Source organism: Oenanthe melanoleuca, chromosome 1A, assembly GCF_029582105.1.
Source record: "Oenanthe melanoleuca isolate GR-GAL-2019-014 chromosome 1A, OMel1.0, whole genome shotgun sequence".
Lineage (NCBI taxonomy): Eukaryota > Metazoa > Chordata > Aves > Passeriformes > Muscicapidae > Oenanthe > Oenanthe melanoleuca.
In genome coordinates, this window is record NC_079334.1 from 841,393 (window position 1) to 866,257 (window position 24,865).

General features: G+C 40.3%; 1 protein-coding gene across 1 annotated transcript in view; it reads left to right on the forward strand.

The window, feature by feature from the left end:
* PIK3C2G (phosphatidylinositol-4-phosphate 3-kinase catalytic subunit type 2 gamma) overlaps positions 1-24,865 on the forward strand; it is a 138,359-nt gene that overhangs the window by 45,338 nt on the left and 68,156 nt on the right. The window contains 3 exon segments of the mRNA XM_056511614.1: positions 3,991-4,084; positions 5,090-5,167; positions 11,952-11,968. Of these exon segments, the coding sequence (XP_056367589.1) occupies positions 3,991-4,084; positions 5,090-5,167; positions 11,952-11,968 (189 nt within the window).

A 24,865-nucleotide genomic window follows, 5' to 3' on the forward strand; every position in this document is an offset into this window, starting at 1 on the left:
AGAGATCATCATTTGCCAGAAAATGTAGAGAACTGAGCAGTTCCACTTACCTGACAAATGTATTCCAGCACAGGGCTGTTTGAGGCAGCATGATAAAATTAAAATAGTGAAACTGTTAAAAATGAAATGCACACCTATTTCTCGTTTGCAGTCAGGTTACCACTGGCAGATGCTGAAATCTCAAGAGAATTTCACAGATCCACAGGGCACCTCAGCAGTGCTTGGTTTTCTGTGTGAATCTGATGGAGCTGAAAGGGACAGCCAGACAAATATCCCCTGACTGGCTATCTGTGCTAAGAGAATCAAAGACTGAAAGCTGTCCTTGTTTCTGAACCAAATTGTAATCCATGCTCATCCAGCTCAAAATTCCACTTTTACAGAAACATCCTAAAGTCTCAAGGGAGATCTAATAATCTACTTAGGAGTTAAAAAATGGGTGGCTGTCAATGACTGGCATCATGTAGAACAAAACTGCAAAAAGGGTGTTGAGTTTGAATGGGTGAGTGTTTAATGAGAGCAAAACAGATTCATAACTTGGGAGAATCCAAATTGTGAGACAAGCTGTGGAGGGGACATCTGAAATCCTGCAAAATGTGTAACTGAGGGCTAAACTCAACTATATTTACATATTGTTTATTTTTTTTGGGTAGAGCCCGTGATGTTTCTGATGTGTGTAAACTGGAACAAATCTGTAAGAAGCCATGGGCTCTGTTGGGGAGTGCTGTAAGAGAGAACAATTAAACTGGCCAAAAGCAGAAAGCTGCAAGGTGTTACAGTGCAGGTAAATGGGAACTCCTTGGCTCTGGGCACACAGAGCAGAACCACAACACAGTGGTTCTGTTCAATGAGGTATTTATTGACCAATAAGTTGTTTGGTGAGGGGAAAGTCAGAGCCCACATGTCAGGAATTCTGTCAGTTCACATCCTTCAAAAATTGGTGTAGACAGGCTGTGCTCCAGAGGAGCTCCTCTTCCTGAGGAGTGTCCCCTTAAAAACTGGAATATTGAATTTGTTGTGGTAGAGTTGTCTCACTTCCAGAGTTTTCAGCATGTGTAAACAAATAATTGCATATTCATTGCAGCAAGCCTGGAATGAAAGCTCCCCTCTAAAATCCAAACTAAAAAGCTCTTTTTCTTAGGCCTGAAGTGATTTCTCTTGCATTGAGTTAGAGTCAAAAAATCAATTATTTTGTCCTCTAATCAAGACTAATTTATGGATTGCTAAAATCAGATTTGACTCAACTCAAACATTTGCAAGATTATCCACTGGGGGAAAAAAAATAAATCCTTCCAGCCCTAATTAAATACAAGATGGCATCGTTTCCAAGCAAGTGAAGGGATTTTTTTTACTCAAATCTGCTTCTAAACTATAACCTTTTATTGGCTTCTAGCAAATAAACTGGGGTATGCAAGTGTGAAAAGCATAAGCACCATTAATATTAGTGGAGTTGATAAGAGTTTGCTGTGACTCCAGTGTTTCTGAAGATGTTAAATGTTTGCTCAAATACAAATGCAAGGGGAAAACAAATGGAATTAAATACTGTGCCTGTGTACAATATTTAAATACAAATTCAATATTGTACTTGTATCTGTGGCCCTGAACAACACTGAAATTAAAAAAAAAAAAAAAGCAATGGCTATTACATCTAGGGATTAAAAAATTGTCAGGTGGTTAAAAAAATGTGCTAATTGCCCATTTGTACAAAAGACTGAGCTAAACCTGAAGCTGACCTCGGGATTTACAGGCTGAAGGAAACAGTTTAGCCACCAAGACCAACAAATTACCCAAATCTCATTCAGAAAGAATGACAAGAGCCATGTTTCCTGAAGCAAAGTGCCCTGCAGATATTTCACCTCAGTGCCTGTCATTGCCCTAATCACATCAAATCAACTCTAAATGAATCAAATGTTAGCTGCTGAATTTTCTGGAAAGTTTGGGATTAAATTAATTCTCTCATTCTTTGTCTAGCTGGAAAAAAAATATATAGGAGTTTCTCTCCTCATGGCATTGTGTTCAGATCTTGGCTGCTGGTAAGGACAAGCTGTAACTGAGTAATAACATTTTTCTGCTTCACTCTGTGCCTTGTAGAGTGTATTTCACTGCTCAGTAGCCTGTTGAACCAGGCAAGAAGGGGAAGGGAAAGACTCATTTCCATATTATCTGCACATGCTTGGCACACAACCCTTTGGAGCTATTGCATAATTAGAAAATAGGATGATATGGAAGGGATTTTTTTTTTTTTAATGTAGTCCTCCTTCAAATGTGTTTTGTTCTAAATAGCTATGTGAATATTAAAGTGACAACTTCTCATTCCTAATAGGCTGCCTAGAATAAATAAGTAAAAAAATAAAATAAGCCTTGCAAAAGATCTAATTTGGGCCCAGGATGATAATTTATTTATAATGCATTCCTCCTCTCAGGATTATACAAAGAATTATAAACCATATTAAAAACATCAGTAAATATGTGCCAGAACAGACAAACAAAATAGTAAAACCAGACCTGAGTCACACTGATAAAAGGTGTTGGAAAGTGTTACAGGTTGCAGCTGGTTGCAGCCTTGAAAACCATTTTTTCAAGTCCAACTTTCCACCTTATTTTTTTTTTCTAATCAAAATATCCCCATTTTTATTAGATGGCCTCTAGATAATTCTCTGGTCAAAGTGTGCATACTGTTCTGTTTCAGCTGGTTTTATTGAGCTTAGAAGCTCAGGATCCAAGCAGCAGGTGCCATTACACTGCTGAGCACTCAGGTCTCCATGACCATTTCCAGTTTCCTTCAGGTGAAGACAGAAAATATTCTGGAGTGGTGATTTGTGCTGACACACAAATAATGGTGACACCACATAGTGTCACATTTTATCTTCCTTTTTTTCTCTTCTGCCAGGGTTGGGATTAAAAGCTTGAGAGTTGGCATTTTGTGCTTGGACTCAGATGTTTATTAATTCTTACCTGTGTTACAGTGAGCTCTGCAGCACTTCAGACTTTAATGATCAATGTCACAATTACAAAACATGAAAGGGTAGAAATCATTTCTATATTTTCAAAAGTTCTTAAAAGAAAAAGAGACACTGTATACTTTCTGTCCTTTTTTCTTAGGAGAGACAAAATGTTCTGTTAAGAACCAGTTTAGTTCAATCAGGTTACATCAAAATTTCATTTTTTTCCAAAGAAACATATTTCTGCCATCTACATTATTCAGCCTTTTTTTCTGCATAATCACTGCTGCCACACTGTGTTTTCCTCTTTTATCATTTCTATGATGAGAGCTCCATTAGAAAACCTATACCAGGCTGCAGCCACCCTGGTTTCAGCCAGGAGTAGAGAATGTAGCTTATGCTGAGTTCTCAAATGTTTTCTCTTTATAAATTCTGTTTCTTGACTTGGAGCCTTTCTGGGGAAGGTTAATTGCTTTACCAAATTTCACACAATAAAATCCTAAAAATACCCAACCCATGTTTTTAATTTCAAAATTGCTTTTGTTTAAAAAGCGTTTTTGATTGTGTTATGGCAGAAAACAAAAGAGCTGATTTGGGAATAAATTACTGAAATGAACCTTTTTTTTTTCTTTTTTTTTTTTTGTATGGGAAATGTCAAGCTTTTGTGTTGTTGCTCAGAACAAATCAAGTCATCAAGTGACTGTTAAAAGTTCATCTGGCTCAGAAATTTCCTCTTTCAGGTAAGAAAGATCAGCAAGAGGTCTGTAATTTGTTTCATATTTTGGGAAATTACAGTATGTGGTAGTTCAAATTCAAAAAGGTATTTGAAGATCAAGTTTTTGGCATTTTTTTCTCCTATGTAGCACTGTAACAGTCAATTAAATTAAGTCATCTGTGGTGTGCTTCTTGTTACAATAAAGCAAATGAATAGATTTTTTTTCCTGTTCCATTTTGAGAAAAAATCAGCTTTTCTTACATCTTACCAGTGAGAGCTCAGGAGAGTTGCAGGGATCTGGTATCTCTTAATGATACCTGTTTGTTTTTGCTCTAGTTTTCCAGATCAAGATATTTGCAGGGCAGCAGTCCAGCAAATAGAAAATGTGCCAAGTGATGAATTATTAGAATACCTCCCACAGCTGGTTCAGGTAAGGAGGAAATTGATAGCCAAGGAAGCCTTCAGTCCAGATCAATAACTTCATCAAATACTTTTGATGCTTCCAGCTTGGTTAAGATATTGTAAGAGGAACAAGTAACTCTGGTCAATTGATGCAATGAGTGGATTAAAAATAGGGCTGGGGGAGAGACTGTGTCCAGCTTAGGAGAATGGAATTGTTTGGGAATTCTGCTTGGGCTTTCATATACAGCACATGAAGGCATTTGCAAGTAAGAAAGGTAAAAAGTGCATCTGAGCAAGAGAAATTCTGCTCAGGTGTCAGGGCTTCATAGCAGTCAAGGAAGGAAATGCTGCTGAAATGAACCATTGAGAAACCACTGCCAGCACAGAGCAAAGTGGGCACTGGGTGTGGAATTGTCTCTTTAGAGATGTACATGGCAATCTCCTGGGAATTCATGTTTTGCACCTTATGGCATCAGTGCTTCCAAAGCACTTGGAATGTGTCCTGTGGTGGGGCTGAGCAGGGATTTTGGAAGCTTTATCCCCTCACCTTGTAACACTGTATATGGGTAACCCACACTGCAGAGTTTCTCTCTGTGTTTGTGACTTCTGCTCATCTAGATATCTATCTCCCTATGCATTTGTGGATTTATTCATGTGATCCACTGCTGTGAGGCAGCAGAGCCTTCACAGCTTTACAGCATTCACAAACTGCTGTGACCTTGCACCTTCCACAGCTTCTGCTCTAGAATAAGTTTATTTTTCAAACCAGATAATCAGATAAAAAACTAAATACAGCAGTGATAGCTTTAAGTGGGGCAGACAAGCTGCATATTGTTATGCATGTCAGCACAGAATCAGGGTGCTGTCTGTCTGTCTCACAGGTGGTGGTAGATCCTTGTGCACTGAAGTTTCTCTGCTCATTGCATTGCCAGAGAAAACTCCATGTGTCTGACTGCTCTGTTCAAACTCAGCACTGGGTTATTTCTGACTAGTTTGGCATAAAATTGATATTTATTGCAATTTTTCTATTAAGGTGCTCAAGTTTGAGTGGAGTCTTGAAAGCCTTCTGGTGGAACTCCTGCTGAATCCTTCTCTGCAGAGCATCCAAGCAGCCCCTGGTAAGACCATTTGTCATTGCTACCACAGTCATTTTCTGTCACAGTGACATTTAGCCATGATTCCATTGTGATAAACCCTCTTTTTGGTACAAAATCAACAGAAAAATGAAGTTTTTCTCCTTTCCTTTCAGCACTGTGTGTGGGTAACTTGTATAAAAGATCCACTTATCCCTTCCTGCATCCTGCCCCTGGGCAGGAGGAAGAGGGAGAAGTTCTGCTCCCTTAAGGAGGATGCCACTTGGTTTTTCAGCATCTTTTTGTTTGAGCCAAAAATAGTCTTCCCCAAAATTTACAAGCATTGGTTCACTTTCAAAGGAGGCTAGCAAATTTTGTGACTTCCCTGACTTCTCCTGAAGTTGTCAGGATTCTCATGTGTGTCAGAAATGTATGTCTTACCCATTTTTTATATCAGTCTGAATAGTGGTGGTACAGTTTCCCAAAGTTTTTTTTTTTCATGATTATGGAGATGTACCAGGCCTGGCAGAAACTGCCATTCACCACTTACCTCCAACATAAGGGATCCTCTCATTGTGTTATTGAATTATTCTGTTTGCTGTGCTGGTACCTCAAGGCTCTCTGAGAAAGAATGTGGCTTTCTGATGTCTCTGCATCTGCCCTGTGATCTGAAAAATCAAACTCTTGTGTGTTTTTCTTTTTTTTATTTTTTCCCTCTTTAGTAATGATGGATGAACTGAGCTTTTATTTACAGTTCAGCTGGTTCAGATCCCTTAAACCAAAGCTTTCTTCCCTGCAAAGGAAAGAAAACAATTTGAAATGTAATCATTTGATTGATGAAGTGTGGGGTTGGGAAGAGCATAAATAATACTTTCATACCTGCATGGTCTCTGAAAGTGTTAGTGAGCATAAAACAGAATTATTAATGTGTTTGTTTAACTGAAATGAGTAGGATAATGTGCTTAATGAGCATATCTTTCAAATAAAGAGGAACTACATTCAGTGAGCCATTTTTCGACAGTGCCTGAGACAATTTTTACTAATATTGAGCTGAGTTATACTGGATATAAAATATCCAGTCTGGAGTTCTTAAATGTGCCCTAAGAGCTGGTAGCTTTCCTGTAAAATTAGAAATTCTACCTAGGGTTCAGTGGACAGGGGAACATTGTTAGTTTGTGTGTCTTTTCCTTAACTCTTCTTTCTTCTGCTAAGAAGAAAAATGACTGACTGCAGTCTTCTTCCTCTTTCATTTCCAGTGCAGATCCCCATTTTCCCCCAATGCCCATGAGGCAGGGAGAATTATCCCACCACCTTCCAGGCATTCTCTCTGGTGCTATTCCCACCAGAGTTCCTGGGAGGCAAGAAGGCTGCAGCAGGTTTCCCCCATTCCCTGGAGCCAAACTGGTTTTAGCAAAGCACCAAAAGTTACTTCAGGGGCAAGAAACCTGCTGAGCCCTTTTGTGCCCTTCTGCTGGCTGAAAGCCACTGTTTATCCCCTTTGTTTCACACCCAGGTGGGTTTTTGTCAGCTTTTGTGCTGGAGTTCAATCCCCCTGGCGTGCTGCCAGTGGTTTCCCTCTCCCTGAGTGCTCCTGGCTTTCAGCTGCTGTCACAGCTGGGATGGGAACAGCTGGCTGGGGCAGCAGGTGGCCAGGAGGGTGTTTCACAGGTGGCTGCCTTCCACAGGAAGATTGAAAAATGGGGGAAATGATCCTGCTGTCCTCCAGGAGCTGTGGCAGCTGCTTGAGGTGGTGCTGGGGAGCAGGTTCCTTGTGGAAGAGTGGGAATGTTTGTAAATTCTGCCAGGGCACGAAAATCTGGTTTGCTGAGCTCAAGAAAAGGAAAAGTCAGGTGAGAAAACCTTGCTGAAAACAAAATGTCCTTTTGTAGCTGGTCTTGCAAGTCAGTTAAACTTTAGAGAACTTTCCCAGTTTTTGGCATTTCTGAACTACAGGTTGACTGACAAGTAGTCTTCTGTTTTTCCAAGTCTACATCTTGTAGAAAACTAAGAATGTGAGATTAAAAAGGAACTCAGTGGAATCCAGCACACTGGAAACAATGTGAATCAGACTATTGATTTCATGGCTAGAACACTTTTTTTTTATTATTATTTTTTCTGTACACAAAAAAAGAACTATAAGAAGCAAAAAGAATGTAGCAATGTATAAAAGTTTAAAAAGGCCCCAGTTAGATTTTCTGCTCTTGGGAGGTTTGTACCTCAATACCTTCTCCAAAAATCATTACCACTGTTTCACTCAGAACTCCAGCACTGGAAAAATTGCTTCATATTTTCCTAAAGGAAATATATTTTTAACTGTCAAAACTGGTCTATGTTAACAGTATTTCTATGTTAACCATAATCATAACTTAAAGAGTTTGAAATAAGGAATAAATCAAGTGGATACTCATTTGTCCAACACTCTTAATTATCTGAACATTAAACAGATGACCATCCTCCAGATCTTTTTCTTCCTGCATTATCATATCTTTCTCTGACAGTTGGAAGTTATGGAGCCTGCTAATTATTAAATGAACTTCCTAAATAGCTGTGCAGAGCAGGCTGAAAACCCCAGGCCATTAAAATGGCATAAATGTAAATACAAAAGATCCCTGTTCTTGTTTTGTTGCTAATTTAGTCCTTCCTTAATTCTGAGCAGAATTAGAGAGACATTTAATCATATGTGTAACTTTAGACCTGTACAGGGAGAGCCAGCCCAAGTATGTGTTTGATCCAGCTAAGTGGTGACTGTGAATTTCCTGGGAATTCAGAGTACTTGATGTGATTGTGTTTGGGACTGCAGAGAACATCAGCCAGAGATCACACCTTGGGATTCTAGTTCTGAAATCAGGATTCTCGTTTCTGTAATGCCAATCATTTGGAGACTCTTTTTGTTTTCTCTAGTTACTTATGGGGCCAGTAAATGGCACCATCAGAGCATGATTTGTGTGAGATAATGATCAGCCAACTTCTGTGCTAAGGGCTTCATTATTAGCTTGGTTATTGCCTTGTACAGCAGACAGATAATTATTTTTGTTCCTAATTTACAGACTTTCCATTTTCTCCAAACTCCAGTTTTGGGAAAAGATGATGTCAAATGAAATAAAGAGATTGTTGTGAAGAAGTAACAACTGTTGGGTTTGACCTTTAGTAATTACTGAATTAGTGAGAAAACTGCATATTTGAATCAACAAAACCATGTCTTATATTTGATTAAATGCATTTTAGATTTTAAGAAAAATATTTAGTGTTTTAGAGTCATATTTTGCTGTCTGTAAAGACAAAGAAGTGAACTGGCTTTGACCTCAGCTGGAATTGATAAAAGGAGGACTAGAGGACATTTTAAACTTTCAAACAAGAAAAATGAAAATAATTTCCAATGAATTAAAAAATCAAATTGGAAACATGGCTGAGAAAGGTTAGCAAAGAATCTAAATATGGCATTTTAACATTTAAAATACTAAGAGAGAGTTAGTTTTCCCTTGCTGTTAAAAATTACAGCTTTTTAAAAAAGAAATCTGTTTAAAAATGAATAAAGCACAAAGTTATGTCTTTTTGTAATTTAGTGAATATGAGAAAATCTGGTGAGTCACTGACAAAGGACATAAGTAACATAGTTATGTGTGTCTGTTTTTAATTATTTTAATGAGGAATAATTATTTTATTTTCCAAATCCTGTGCAAGCAGAAAAGGGAAGAGGTGAGGTGATTATATATCAGTGTGAGCATGGAGTGAAGCATCATTAATTTTATTGGTGCAGGCAAATATTCAGTGCACTAAATAAGTTACTGAACACAGAGATAACTCTGTGTGTGTCCCACCTTTGGAACAAAGGAAATTCCATGCCAAAAGTCACATTCAGGGAATATTAACATTTTCAAGTAAAGCATAAAAAGTCTGTGGGTGTCAGTTTTTAGTGCATGTTACTGTAATGGAAACCCACAGCACTGTGTATGTGCACAGGTGAACCCACTCAGAGCTGCAGAGATGAACTGGAAAAGGGGACAGAGTTCTGCAAAGCTTTAATTCTTTCAGCTGCTTCATGATTTATAAGGTAGCACTAAGGAAAAAGTTTTTCAGTGCATTGTTTTTCCAAACATAGCTTGTCTGATTTATTTTGCATATGGCTCCTTTTAAAAAGTAAAAAAAAAAAAAAAAAAAAACAAAAAAAAAAACCCACAGTTAAAAAGTTAAAAATTCTGGAGCTGAAAAATCTGATGCCAGAAAACTCCCCATGAGCTCCAGGTTGTGTCTGTGCTGGCCCTGCAGTGCTGGACATGAGAGATTTGAGGGTTTGCTGTTGGATCTGCTCTAGAAGGAGGCACAGAGCTCTGGGCTGGTCCTGTCTGTGCTGCTGGGTGTGATGGGCTGCAGGTCACACACCTGTCATCTGAGCCTTTCTGCTTAAAACTTTAAAAATGCTCTATTGTTGCTTCTTTCAAAAACAGAACAGGGAGCCAAAATCTTTCCTGGTGGATGCCTCATGTAACCTCTGCTTGTCCCAGAGGGACACTGGGGATGTAAACCAGAATAGTAATAAGTCAGGAAGATTTTTGAGAAAACTCTCATCAATCTCTGTTGCTTCACCTGGATAATGTTCAGTCATGAATTTGAAGGATGTGGAATTATTTTGACTTTTGTTTTTTTAGTTGTGAAAAGTTACTGCAAAAAAGATGCTTAAATCTAATCCTAGAAGTAATTTCTTTACATGGAAATTTTCTTTAGGCTAGGCTGATACTGAGGGGCCAACTTCAATGATCTGAGATGCCCAAATCATAAATAACAGTGGCTGCAATTTAAGGATGATGCAAATTTCCCAGAGCAGATTATAATGATGTTGCAGAGACAAAGGCCCAGGTGGAAGGGGAACAGCCTGGACAGAATCTCCTGAGAGTCTCAGCTGAGCAGCTGCTGGAGTTTGAGTGGGGAAATGGGGATGGGGAAATGCTGCACTCCTGCAGCTGCCAGGGCTCCTCTGTGCTGCAGCCTGGAAAATTCTTGTTTTGTTGCACTTCATGGTTGAGCTTTCAGGTTTTGCATTTTGTGAGTATTTGGAGGGGAAAAAATTAAATTTATTTCCTTTGTGTGAAACTTTTGTGTTGCTAGAAATGGCAATTTTTGTACTCAAAATGAGTCTGCAGATGTTTCAAAATTGCATCACATTATGTAAAATATTTTATAAGTCTTTATGTTATAGGTCCTTTTCTCTTTCCAGCTTAGCAAGCTTTTGTGTTTTAACTATAGCTGTTTGAACCAATTTTGGACAAAATTTGTCATGAGGTGCCTCAGAGTTGTTTTAATCCATTTTTTCTTGGAACACAAAGTTTTTGCCTCATGACTGGAATAAATGCAGTTCAGGCCCTGATTTCCTTGGGCTGATATGAAAAGTATGAATAAACAGAGAAAGGCTTCAAGTGGACCCAGGACATGCAGTGCAATGAGTTTTGGTAGGTTAATGCTGCAGACAGTTGTGTCTTTTCTGTGGTTAATGTTTTTGGTTTAATCATCACTCTCCACCTACATAAAAACTGGGCCTTGGACCTTTGCTTAAATGCCTAAAACATTAGAAGAAATAGAATAATTAATTAGACATTTTTGAATGTGTTAAGTCAGTGCATGATTTAGCAGAAAATGGCTTTTTAATTTTTCTTTAATTCTGGGTAAAAGAAAAGAATCTTAGAAAAGAATCGCCTGATGTAAACCCAAATATAATTATTAACACATTTGAAAATAAATAAATAAACTAGAATAACAGGTAATATTTCTGGGCAGGACAGGGAAGGATTGATAAAAGCTCCTGCCAGGACAACAGTGCAGAATTACTATAATTCACCAGTTTTAGGTGCTTGCAGATGATGACCATTTTGAGATGAAGCTCATGAAGCTCTTGCTGTTTGAAGATATTTCCCTAAGTATTAACTGCTTTCAGAATGCTCACCCATTCTCCATGGTATATTGGTCAGTAATCAGAATGATGTCATTTGGATGGTGACCAAATTAAAAACTGTTTGAGAGAGGAGAGGAGAGGAGGAGCTGCCAGAGGAGTTGTCTGTGTGGGGCTCTTTTTGCTGTGCTGTAGTAACCTCCTTCTGAGTAAGAGAATTATTCAAGGGTCTCACATTGTCTCCTTCAGTGTTTTCTTGGCAAAGAGCCCTTCTGGTTGGAACTGATGTATGTTGGACCCTTGAATTAAACAACAGGAAGTGACCAGTGAATCTAAAAGAATTAAGATCCCTTCCTGCAAAATTCTTCTTCCCAATGGCCCATACAAGCCATAGGCATCTCTGTCCAAAGACAGCTGAATTTTCCTTTAGCTTTCTCTGTGGTGTCTGTCAAATACACAGGTTTGGTAAAGTTCAGCATCTTATTTTATATTTCAGAAAGAAAATCAGGCTACAAGAACAGACTTTTGTCTCTGAAAGGCCTTTATTGCTGTGTAAAGGCATTCAGAGAAATGTTTCACAATATTGCATCAATGGTGGGTGGCTGACAGAGTAATGTACAGGAGCAAGGAGTTTTTCACTGACTTTTTTTCAAATGCTCATCAAAATCAAAGCTTTTCAGAGAAACATGGAGCTTAGGTGGAAACACTGAGTTGGTGTGTCAAAAAGTCCTAATTCTTCTGCTTGTCACTGGGGATGGGAAAGCAGAGGAAATGCAGTGAGTGCCACACTGAGCTGTTCTATGAATGATTTATCCTCCCCTCCCCATTGCTGAAATCATCCCATCCATTCTAAAGAAAGTCACCAGCAATCTTCCAACTCACTTAAAAGAGTTGCAATGCAGATTTTAAGAGAATCCCTGATGCAAAGTTTGCAATTTCAGGCACATCTCCTCTCTTGGTGCTCATCTGAGTTGCTCAATCCCAACCCATTAATAGGTTGTTTTATTTCTCAGCTTGAGAACACACCATCTTTTTTTTTAGGCACAGTAATTTTTGAAATACCATTGGTATCTCACCTCTGCAATGTGTTGCCTGGCTGCAGTCCACTGCTGGCTGTTACTTGAAGGAAAACATTATTCTAAGGGAAAAATTTTAAAAAGAAATTGAAAAAAGAAGTGTTTTGAAGTGGAGTGTGGGTTTTTAGTGGGACAAACTGCTGGCAGCATACAATGGGAAATTATTTGTTGGTAAATTTGATCAAAGCCTCAGTGCTGGGGTAGCTATTGTTTTCCATTTGTCTGTCTTTCAAAGAGCTAGTACAAATTACCTCCACTGAAAATTTTCAATGGTGAATACAGTATTGTTCATATTCATTCCTTTTTTTTCTACTTAGGATTTTTTCCTGGTGCAGGGTAGAACAGCCCATTCTGGCTGAGTGCTTGTTGACTCAAAAGTGGTTGAAGCTGTGCAAGCAAAGCACAGTGGAGCAGCCCTAGAGTGGTGAAGGTTCTGCTGTGTGAATAAACAGATGTGGAAATAAAGCCAATATCTTTTGGCAGTATTAGAGGTAGTACAGTATTATAATGACATAGTAACAAAAGTTATTACATGTTTACTTGAATGGAGAAACAGTGGCACAAACACAGGTGGATGATCCTTTCAGATCAATACCCTCCCTCTTCCACAAAAGTGAGATTTCCTTTCTTATCTAATAAGTAGTTTGTAGAGTACAAATCCTTAGACATAAAGGGTGACTCTTAAGTATTTCAGTGTAAACAGCAAAGCCACCTCCAACATATCTCTCAATAAAATCCTGTTTTATGCTTCTTACACTTGATTTTTCTAGCTTGTGTAGCAAGGCTTATATCCAAGTAGATTAAAAAACTTTTTTTTTTTCTCCTTACATAAGTGCTCAGCTTTCATGTTCAGCCTCCCCCAGCAATTGTTCACAGTCTGTCATCCAGTGAAATTAAAATAACTGCTCCCCCAAGGCTCCTTCCACTTCATTCCCAAGATTCTTCTAGATTCCCTTGGATATGCATAGAGGATTTTATGTGCAAAGTAGCATAATTCTGGCAGTGGAGAGGGTTGAAACTGGGAATTCCCTCCACCTGCTCTGAAAACACTTCTGTCTATTCTGCTTTAAGATCCCAAATCTCCTCCCAGAAACAGGAGTCTGAGCAGCCCTCACTGGTTTGGGAAAGGAGGAAATTGCTGCAAAGTTCCCAGTGCTCTCCCTGTGCCTTCAGTGTGGCACTGACTGAAGTGACACTAAATGCACTTTAGGCAGGCAAAGGAGCAAAGAGTGATCACTGAGGGAATAAAAGATAGCAAACAAAATATTTTATAGGAGGAAAGATGCAGAAAAGCCAGAGGAGAAAAGACATAATTAGTACTGTAAGTAACACAGATCTGTTGTGTTTTTACCAGCAGTTAAGTTTAGATTCAGGTGACTTCCTAAGAGAGCTGGGAGATCTAAAACCAGTTCCATAAAAAAGTATTATTCCCAGGTATAAGCTGGGCTGCTGCTCTACCTTTCCTGTATAGGGTAATTTGGATTCCTGCATTGCTCTGTGTTCCCTTGAAGACCCTTGTGCCTGGAAATGTGACCTCCTTGTGCATCTGTCTAAGTTCTTCTCTTCTCTGAGATCCTGAAGGGCTGGGAGCCAAAGAGTGGTAAATATTCAGCTGTTCTTCAGAGAATGGAGCCTTCACATTTTGTGCTCTGCAAACTCATAGGGGGATTTTGTCCAGGCAGTGTCATAGGAAAATCCCAATCTCTGCTATTTTGTACACAAATGTAGTTCTGACAGACATGGTTTAGTCAGGATAAAGAATAATGTGGAATCTTTTTTCTTTCCTTAAAATTAATCTACATCACACGAATTTTGAAATATTTGCTGTTGCTGTGACAGCTGGGCTTGAAGTGCTTGCCAGAAACTGCCCTCCAGTTTCTGAGGTTGAAGGGACAGAGCAGAGTGACACTCAGAACTTGGAGAAGCAGCTCTTGGCACACTTATTCATGTTCCTGCTCAAAGCACAGGCCTGCCTGTCCTTGGGTCATGTCTTTTTTAGCACCTCTTGTCCTGGGGACCCATCACCATCATATGGCCAGGCTTCACTTGTTCCTGTCCATGCTCCTTCCCTGTCCCTGCTGCCCAGGGCAGCCCCTCTGAGCACCCCAGATCCAACATCCAGACTCTGACAGAGCAGGGAACAGCCCAGGCCACCTGCAGAGGTCCCTGCTGACATCAGTCACCTGCTGACACCTTGGCAAAATTATTTTATTTCTCTGCCTGTTTCTGCACTGCAAATGAAGCCTGAGACTGCCTTTGCTCCTTTGCAGTTCCATTTCTGCTGCCTTCAGTCCTCCAGCCAGTCCCTGGTGAGGGCTGGCAGAGGGGTGCTGGTACCTCTGCAAGGATTGAAACCTTGGGTGCTTTCCAAACCACCACTTTGGTGGTGCCATCTCTGGGATGGAGACTCCCACCAGTCACTTTCTGTAGTTCCACACAGGTCATGCTCAGCTCAGAGGGTCCTGGGGGAGCCACAGGACAGGGATTGCAGCAAATGGCACAGAATAGGCATCTGCTCTTTCTTCTGTAGCATCTGTAGAAACCAAGCCTGAAGGCAAACTGAACAAACCCAAAATTATTTAGAAGGAGAAAAAAAAATAGCTAGAGGGGCTGAGTTCAACACTGCTTAAATGAAGAGTTTTTTTCTTCTATTCATTTGTTTCAGTCAGTTCTTTTACAATTATATAATGGAAAACATGAAGAAAAGTTGTTAAAATAAACACCTTTAAGAGAAATTACCTGATTATTCCATTCTGCCCACATCACCAGTTACATGCTTGCATATGAAGGTTCTGCAGTAGGAAGAAAACATAAAATTCAATGATGATATTATTTGAAAGATAGCTTTATAAAAAGCCATAAGTCACAAGTGACAGCAAATGCTCTTTAGAATAAGAAACCAGTAGTTTTCAATTAGTGTTAAATGAGAAATTATGTTATGTCAGCCGATATTAAATCGGCATAAATGTCTGGATTAGTACAAAATTATGATGTCTGGAAAATGTTTAATTTACTGAATTGATATTAATTAGGTTCATTAGCTTTAGTGTGGCAGCTGCCATCTTGGCTAATGAAGAAGGGGCTGAGCAGGGATTTCCACAGTCGAATTCAGTGGCTTGGATTAACTGAAAGAACAGTCCCTCACCATGAGTGTTGTGACACACTGTACATTTCTAACTGAAGGAAGACCTTGTTTGTGCTTCAGCAAGGGAGGTGGGCTCTGTCTGGGAAAAAGGGCTCTGCCATTTGCAATAATTATCCTGTGAGCTCTGGGCATGGAGAAGGTCCAACAGTAACCAAGATTTTGATTTTCTGTAGCATTTCCTTTGTTGAGTGTGGTGTTAAAAGCCAGTGTTTATTCTTCTACTTAACCTGCTCCACAATGTCAGTCATTGGGTGTGATGATTTCTATCAGGAGAAGCACTTTAATTTAATTAAACTTTTCTCATAGGCACCAGCTTCTGAGTGACTCACACAGCCCTCAAGTCTCATGTCTGTACTTTTGTGGGTAGGGCAGCTTGTGGAAGTGATTTGGAGAAGCCACATTGGCAAATATTCCTGAACATTGGCAAATATTCCTGAACTCCAGTGCTTTGATGTGTGTGGCACTCAGCTTGTCATGGCATGAAAATGGAGCCTTAGTCAAAGGATTCCCCATTTTTCACCTTTTTTGCATCAATTCAAAGCTGACATGTGCTGGCTTCAGCTGTTGCCTGGCTTTGTTGTTAGGACTTTTCAGACCAGCAATTTAAAGGTGATTTAAGCAATAATTTGCCTGGCTCACCCATGGCTGCCACCCCATGACTAGGGCTGGTAGGAAAAACCTGGCACTTAGCCACAGGTCATTCTTGGCATGCCCAGATTTTTGGTCTGTGAGCAGAGCACACATCTTTGAAGGAATGTGGCTGACTCAGGGGTATTCACATGGTTATGGCAGGAGAGGAGAAGAGAGATGGGAGTTGTGCAGCTCAGTCCTCCATCCTGCATCCTCACACGGACTGAGCACAAGGACAGCACTCTGAGGGTGAGAAAGTCCCAGGAGCATTGTGTGTCAGATGGCTGATCTGTATTTATTCTGCCAATGCAGTGACTGCCCCTGGAGAGGTTGCTCCACTCTTTACCTGACTCAGGACATATGGAAATATGACATCTGCTTGCTGCAATAATATTTCCACAAATGTGATTGTGAATCTTGGAACCAGACCTGGACTTTTTATCACAACAACTGAATCTTAATTCTGTTTTCTTATGAGCAAAAAAACAGCCTGGGGCTGTTATTTTCTGCCATATGATTGAAAGATGCTGGTGAGATGGGCTCCCACGTGGGAAGGAGGTGGCAATGTTATTAAAAAGACCTATTTGCCATGGCATTTACCTCTGGCATAAAAGCAGCTTAGAAACAAATACAGCATTCTGTGGAGAGCCTAGGAGAAATAAATCTTTCCTCCTTTGAAAAGGAAAACAGAAGGGCAGAGAAATAAAATAATTTTCCAAGGTAACCTATCAAATAAAATTCAGGATGGATTTTCATTCTTGTATCTGCCTTAAATTCTTCTGACATGAAAATCTATGGATTTAAACCCTAAGGTTAAAATTCAGTTTAATCTGCAGAGGCTGGTGTAAGATTTCCTTGGTAAAAGCTTAAGAAGCAACACCTTCTTGCTTAGGGGTTCATTAAAAGGGATTTCACTTGACTCAAAAGTCTGTTCAGATCTGGTCCCACAGCTGAACGTGTCTCAGCAGAGCTGAGGACTTTTAAACCTAGATGAACCTCTAAGTCTACTCCCAGCAATGAAAGAGCAGCAAGGTGTCTGAAGTAGAGATTAATTTCAGCAAGCCAACCCAATTTCATGTAGGTCTCTGCCTCATTTTCCTACTGTGCCTGCCCTCCAGCTCTTCTCTTTTCCATGGTAACTGGGCCAGCTGTCGACTAGGAAAATACCCTTGGGCCATCTAAAAGAGAAAGGTTTTCTCTTACTAAGATCTTACAGCAAGCTTTCCCTGGTACATGGGCTTAACTTCCAATTCCCACCTCTTTATTTACAAAGCCAGTATGTGGTGGTGATAAAGAAGTGAAATGGAAGGAAAATCAGAACCAGGCCAGTATTTAAAAAGAAGAAATTCAAAGTTATTTCCATCTCTGCTCTGCTCTCCTACCTTTTCAAGAGATGCTATTGCTGTGTATAACATGGAGCAGTATAACGTGGAGGAAAAAATTAATAGAGGCCAAGAAAAGAGGAGGAAAAATAAGAGAGGAAGAGATAAAACAGGCCTAGAAAAGGTATGAAGATAAAATCTTCTTCTTTATGCTTGTTCTTCTTTCCTACCACCATCTTTCATGTTCTCTTTTATTTTAATTAAATTAAAACATGGTAGCTATCATCTTATCAGAAGATTGTAGAGTAGCCTTATGCATAAGGAGAGCTTTTGTGTGAAGAGATTTTTTCCTTAAGGGAGTCAGAATCATGAAAAAGATGAAAAAATGTGATTTGGACTCTAAAGATTCCCCCATTGAAAAGTCTGATTTTCTGTCTCCTCCTCCCTGAAAACAAATGAGTTATTTTTGAAGCCTAAGGGACCCCATGATGCCACTTTGTGTGAGCCATGGAAGTGTCTCAGCCATGCCATGGCCAAAGTCACCCAGGCAGGGCACAGAGCTACCCCCAGGCTGCTCTGTGCCTCCCTTGTGCACACTGAGCTGCCCCACAGCAAACTGACTGGGAAAGGAGGCTGCACATCCCAGAGACACGCTCTGCAAACTGCAGTTTGTCATCTTGTCATTGCACTGAGGTGCCAGCATTGCTGGAACCCACAGCAGCACCTGCTGAGCCTCAATTCCCCTCCCTCTTCCTGTTAGGCACTGATTTGAATAAAGTTCCCTTTGATAGATATTGGGGAAAGAAGACAAGCTGGTGTGCTAGCTACAGCAGTGCTGAAAGCAAAGATCCAGGAGACAGGCATGTCAGGAAATCATGTGGAATCAGTTCTTGTTGTTGCTTCAAGCACAGTGGATCTACAGACAGGTTCTTCCAGAGAGGGAGAAGGAATGCTGCCTCAAAAGAAACACTGACTCCCCATGGGTTTGAACATATCAAATCTCATACATCCTTCCTCTGCTGTTGACATCTGAGCACCTTGTCTCTGAAAATCTGAGACTCTGCTTGAGAGATAACAGCTTTGAATGTAGACAGTGTTAAACAGAGCAAATTTTGTACCTGAGTGCAGAACAAACAGGAAAATGAACAGCTCTGCAGAACAAGTTCTTTTGGATGCCATCAGATTTGAAAAACAATGTCAGTGTCTTACCCTCTTTCCCCACCCCTCTATACCCTTTAAATTTTTTTTCACTAACCAGCAAACCAAGTAAAGTACCAAAGTGCTGTGGTGTTATTACTCATTTAATTCTGTGGTTTTGTGTGTATTTGGATTGCTCAGTGCATGCAGAACCATACAGAATTAGTTCTGTGTCTTGCATTGTGTTTTATAGTCATGAGGGATTTTTTTAGTTCAGCTGTGAAGCTAATGGGAGCCACAGATGCTATCCAAAGGCATTTTGATAGACACAAACTACCCAAACAATAGGCAGTTGAAGAAAAACATTTTCAGTTTCTCCCCCATGTATTGCTGTGATAACTGTGGCCTAAATTCAGAAACAGCACAAAGCTTTGCAAGTCCACTGGCTCTGGTGGGCTGCTTCAATCTGAATTAATTTTGCATTTTACTTCTATAGTTTGAAAGCAGAGTAGGTTAGTCACCTCCTGTATTCAAGTAATTGCTGGCATATTGGACAGCATCCCAATAAAGCCATTGGGTCTGCTTATTTTGGTGGTGATTATCCCATCTAATCCCATTCCCAGTGCATCACCCACTGGGAAGAACACAACAATTTCTGTTATGCCTGGAATGAACGGTGCATTTCAGTCCCTGGGCATGAATTTACTCTGAACTCTCACAGTGACAGATTGTTGGACACTTCCAGGCTTGCTGATGCTGGTGTGAGATACTGCATGGAATTCTGACAACAATACATCATTTGTTCTGAGGAGAAAATCTGCAGTTTTGGGAAAAGCACAGACAGGGATGTGCTCAGTCATGTGGAGAAGCCACTGGCAAAGATGGAACCAGACTTTTCAAATTAATGCCAGACTTGAATGCCAAGTTTCTCATTGAATGGAAAATGATACTGTGCAATACCTTTGTTAATTTTTTTTTTTTTTTCTTATTTCCAAATGCAGTTTTTGGAGAGGAGATTGAATCACTCTCTTTAAAGAGGCAGTGGTGGTACTTCTTTTATTAATATTCAAAACCAGTCCAACCTACAGATGTTGTCTGAGCTGAAGTCACCCTTGGTATTTAATGACACTTCAGAGTGAAGGCTTTTCATTTCTGTAGCTTTAGATTGATGTTTTACTAGGGTGGGATCTTTGGTGGGCCCTGCTCAGAGATTCTGAAGTTATTTAGGGTCAGTACTGCTGTACACAGGTGCATTTTGAAACTACCACTGAATTTTGGTGTGTTGGTGTTCTGCTGGAAGTATTTTTTTGTTGTTGTGATAGTGTTAATAAATTACTGCTTTCAGAGCCTACTCAATGAAGAGGAGCAGATTAGAAACAGACACACTTTGCTAACAATTTTTTTATTTTAATTTTTTTTTACCAACTGGAGCAGAAAAAGACAGACACTGTTAGCACTGCTTTTGATCAGATGATCCTTGTAGCATTTATATTGATGTAATCATATACATTCAACAAATTGGAGAAGACTTTATGAGGATGATTGTTTCTTTCTTAAACCCTAGACCCAGCAGCATTTGTTTCTGGTAGCAGTAGTGGAACCTGTGCACCATTATACTTTCCAATTAATTCTAGATACAGCTCATTTTCATTTCATTTCTGTTTCACTTCCAGCCTCTTTCTCCTCCAGACAACACCAGTTTTATCTGGGATTCATCTTTTAATGCAAAGTGTGTGCAGCTAACTATATTACATATCAAATAAAACATTTTTCTGCTAGGCAACCTCAGCAGGGTTTGGCACCTTCCCTGCACAGTGCAGCATAGCCTTTGTTTTCTCTAATCTGGTAATTTTTTGTGAGTCAGCAGGACATGCATTCCACAGTTCAGGCTTTCAGTGGGAGTGGGAGGAGCTGCCTGGATTGAATCTGAATCAAGTGATTTGTCTGAATTCAAATTGTTGTTTTTTTTCATTAAGAACTTAGAGGGGTTAGAGAATAATGGCAGTGTTGTGTTCCTCAAGCCTAACCCCCATGCTTTGTATGTTTGCAACAATATTTTGTTGTCAACGGGAGATCAATATGATAGACTTCTGTTCTATGTTACAAAAAAAAAAATCAGAAAAGCCAAAGCAAATTAGTCAGTGGTATGATAGAAAACAATTTCATTTTAAGCAGAGTTATTTTCTGTTCAGGGGTTATGCTTTGAAAAATGAGTCTATAAAAGCAGCTCTGTTTTATCAGAAGCAGCATGTGGAACTGGCTGCAGGTTTCTCATGTGAGAGGACTGAAGAGCCAAAAGTGGACAGGTGCTTCAAGCAGCTGAGCAGCTGCTGTTCCTTCATCTTGGAGATTTATTGCTTACAAAGATGCAGAGAAAATGTACCACACCTCTCTCAGTCTACTCAGGAAACATAAGCTTTCATTCTCTTGTTCTAGAATAGAAATGAAATGAAAGGTCAGCATAGGAAGAGAGCTTTGCCTCTTGTGCCTCTCCCTTTCTGCTGGCTTTGTACCTGGTCAGAGGAAGGGAGAGCAAAAGTCTTCATCCCTCCAGTCAGCTGATCTCCTTGCCCTGTGTTTCTGTACATCTGTGGAAAATGCTCAGTACTCCAGACTCCTGGGACAATTGCAGTGTCTCTTCCATCCTTATTGTACAGTAACTTCTGCCTAATTGACTTTGCTCCCCATTTTCCCCTGCAGAAATTGTGTTGTTCTCAAGTGCCAAGTACTTTGTGCTTCTCACCTGTTAGTTTGTTTTTATGCTTGTTCTTTTTTTGTCTGTTTTTTGTTGTCTGCAATGCCTCAGTAGGTCTACCCACAATGGTGCTTGTGTTTCTGTGTCTCTGTTTCCTTTTCTTTGGTCTGTACAACACAAATCACACCTTTCTAGAGTTTGGGACTGGCTGTCCAGTGTGCCTGTTGGGGAGATAAAGGTAAAAAAGCAAAGAGAGGTTTCACTTTAATTAACTGAGTAATTAATTAATAGCAGCAGTTTCCTCCTCATCCCCATGTCAAGAGTAGATGGAGTTGTTAATTTTCAGCTATACATTTTTGTCATCTCTGTCATCCCTGTGTCTCTAGGGAGTTAAGGAGCTGCAGAGCCTGGGTGAATCCTACAGGCAGCCCAGCCCTGCTACTTATTCTCCTGTCTAAGAATCCAGGCAGTAAAATGTTCTCTTGGAGGAGTGGGTGATGAAAGCAGAGGGAAGCTCCAGGCATGTGCCCCAGCTCCATGGCACAGTAAAGCACCAAGGACAGATTAGGGGTTTGCAGGATGTCTGAGGATAATCAGGACAGATGGCAACCTCAGACATAGGAGCTGTACAGTGGGAGAGAAGTGTTCTTGTGTGCTAATCTTTGATACAGAGGGCTGAGGAGAATAATTTTAAAGTAATTATTGCCATGATGAGCAGCAGTCTTGTACCACTGTTTCCTTCTTCTGTGATTTGTCCTGCCTCCAGTTTAGCAAAACAGAAAACAAAAAATGAGATTCACCTTCAGAACAAAGCATATTGACTTCCTTGGTCAGGTTTACCAAAAATTTGCCAACAGCAGAAGGCACCTGGTTTTTATGGTGTCTCTGAATTCAAAAAGCCTTTGGCAGAGTGTACAGAGTGAGTGTGTGCTGGTAGGCACCAGTTCTGTGTAAGAAATCTCAGAGGAGCACTTGGAAACAAATTAACCAGGGTTAGCAAATTATTAACAGGATTAATTATTAACAAATTATTAACATTTTAATAATTAACAAATTATAAACATGGTAATAATTTTAAAATTATTAATAAATAATCCTGATATCATATCTAAATAACCCAGCCAAACTGCCTTGCTCCTTTGGAACAGGTAGGTGCTAAACCTGCAGTAAGATAGTAAAAATTTTCTTCTTGGGATTGGTTTTTTGGTTTTTTTGGTTACAATGTGGCCTGACAGGCTACCTGTGAGCAAGTCTGTGCTGCCAGGCATCCCTCTCAGGGTCACCCTGCTCCCCTTCCTGAAGGAGACAAGGAGCAGATGTTCAAGCAGCAGCAGAGATGTCTGAGCCCCCTCACTCCTTCCTCTGTCTGCCAAATCCTGCTCAGAGAGCAGACTGGCTCAGCTGCCCTGTCTTCCAGAGAACGAGGCCAGCTCACCTGTTTTTCCACCAAGATCCATCCAATCTCTTTTTTTTTTTTTTTTAATTTTTGCTTTCTCTATAGCCTCCAGGTTTAGCCCTGGTTCTCCTTCTCTGGCACAGCAGCCTGACTCAATTCCACCTTCCTTTCTCCCCTGTGGCACAAATCTCTCAGCCCTCTTGCATTTCTACACACAAAACACACACAGGAGGTGGGGCTGGGGCCACCTTGGGGCAGGTGAGGGCAGGAAGGAGGAGAAGTGAAAGACAGAGACATCTTTCACTCCTGTACCTGGCTTGCTCCATTTCTAGGGTTCAGACCAACTTCCTTCTGTGCTGTCTCACAAAGGTCTGAGTTCACCAGCCCTTGCTGGCAATGGGGGTGTTTGTCCCAAACCAGAGAAGCTGCAGGGTAAGGAAGTGTCTGTGTTCTTATGAGCAAGGTGCTCCATCTAGGCCTGGCATAAAGCCAGGCTTTCTTACTGAGTTCTGCCTTGCAGAACCCTGTGAATATTATCAGGAAAAAACAACTTCACATGCTTCTTTACTGGCAGCTTTGGGCTTTAAATCATTCCAGTTTTGTCCTCCTCTGTCACAGTTAGGCATCCTGTTCTAACTTGAAAATTTCATTAGTGTCTTGAGCACTTCTCCCTCCCACAACTCCAGAAGCTGCAGATTTCCCTCTCTCCACTGTGTTCTCACCATGGCAGGGTGAAGGTGTGTGTGCCAGCAAGCTGGGAAGACAGAATTGCAACAACATATTCATTCATTTGTTGAATAAACATTTCAGCAGAGCCCACACATTACATCATATTAAAAGCTGTCTTTGCATCCTCTTTGGGACCACTTTTATAAAATGGATATGAAAGTCAGACCCAGCTAGTACAAATCCTTTTGCAAGGGAAGGTCTGCAGGCTGTCAGGAGCACTCCTGTCCCAGTGGCAGGCAGAGAAGCTGGGCTGCTGCACCAGTAGCTTGACATGTTTTGAGTGTAGAGCCCTGTTGGAGTGTCTAAAATAGAAACCTCTCTGAGTCCCTCAGAGAGAGAAGAATGCATGAATTGAATTAAAGCCTTTAGAGAAATTAAAATATATTAAACCACACAGACATGAAGTAGAAGTTTTAGTTTTAAGCAAGTAGTAATATACTTTAAGTGCCTTAAGAGAGTAAAAAGCCCTAAAGCCTAGTTTAAAGTTCAGTAACTTAGCCCCAGACATAATGAAAACATAGCAGAACATTGCTTGCATTTCTAGAGAGAACAGTTAGAATAATTTAGGTGAATAGAGAGAACTATATGGGTAAATTTTGTGTAAGGACTGACACTACTTCTGTACTTTAGAACTGAGGTCTAATAGGTGTAGAAAGAATGTTTTAGATTTGTGTTTTTAGCTGATTGGATGATTTATGATTAAAATCTTGTGTTGCACTGTCAAAAGCTGCCCTATGTGTTCAGGATGAGAGCATGCTGCCAAGGGTGTGGATTTCAGCAGTGACATTCTGACTGCCTCAGCTTTCCCCATGGACTGGGCTCCAGAGCCACTCCTGACTCACACACCCTCCTGTCCTTATGCAGTAGCTCTCTGAGCCTGGCCCACAATCCTTTCCCAGAAAAGAAAAAGAAATCATTATGTCATACATGTAGATAAGCTTATTTTCTGTAAGCAGTCAGCCCCAAGAATAATCAAAAAATGGACTTTCTACATTGATCTGTGTTATGCAGGGAGTAGCTCTGTTTAAAATAGGAAACCATTTGGGTTTTGCCATTTTGCTTCCTGTATGTGAAATCCCAAGCCTTTCATTTCAGGGAAATAAAAGCAGGTTTAATGTTCTCTGTATCTGAGAGGACTAAAGGGCCATCTCAAACATGAGAGGTAGTCTTTATGGATTCCCTAAACACGTGCTGCTAAAAATGGAGAAGGTGAATGAATATGGTTTAGATCTCAGGAGCTGGTTCCAGTGCAAGCCTTAGTGCAGACAAGGCTCTGACCAGCATTAGAGCTCCAGTTCAGAACAGATTTCTCAGTGATAGTTTGGGTGCATTTATATTTGCAGGACAGAAGTGAAAAAAGTGACTGTGTGCCAGGAAAATGCAATGTTTGGCTGGGCTTTGCTTTGATAGACTAAAATTCCTGCCCACATGAAGATTTGGACTGTACCAGTGGTGCTTTTGTTTAAAAGATAATCAGCAAGCCTATTCCTGACTTGCTGGTTTTTTATTTTATTTTATTTTATTTTATTTAAATGGTCTTGTTTGCCCACAGCTGAGCTAAAAGGGCAGTGCAGAGTGTGGGGCAGTGCCCTGAGCAGGTTTAAACAGCACAGGGAGCCTGAGACAGCTGCTGCAGGAATTGGATTTCCTGGGATATCTAAAATGACATGAGCTATTGACATTTAGGCAGATGAATCCCATCCTGTGGAATCTTGGACCTAGTCT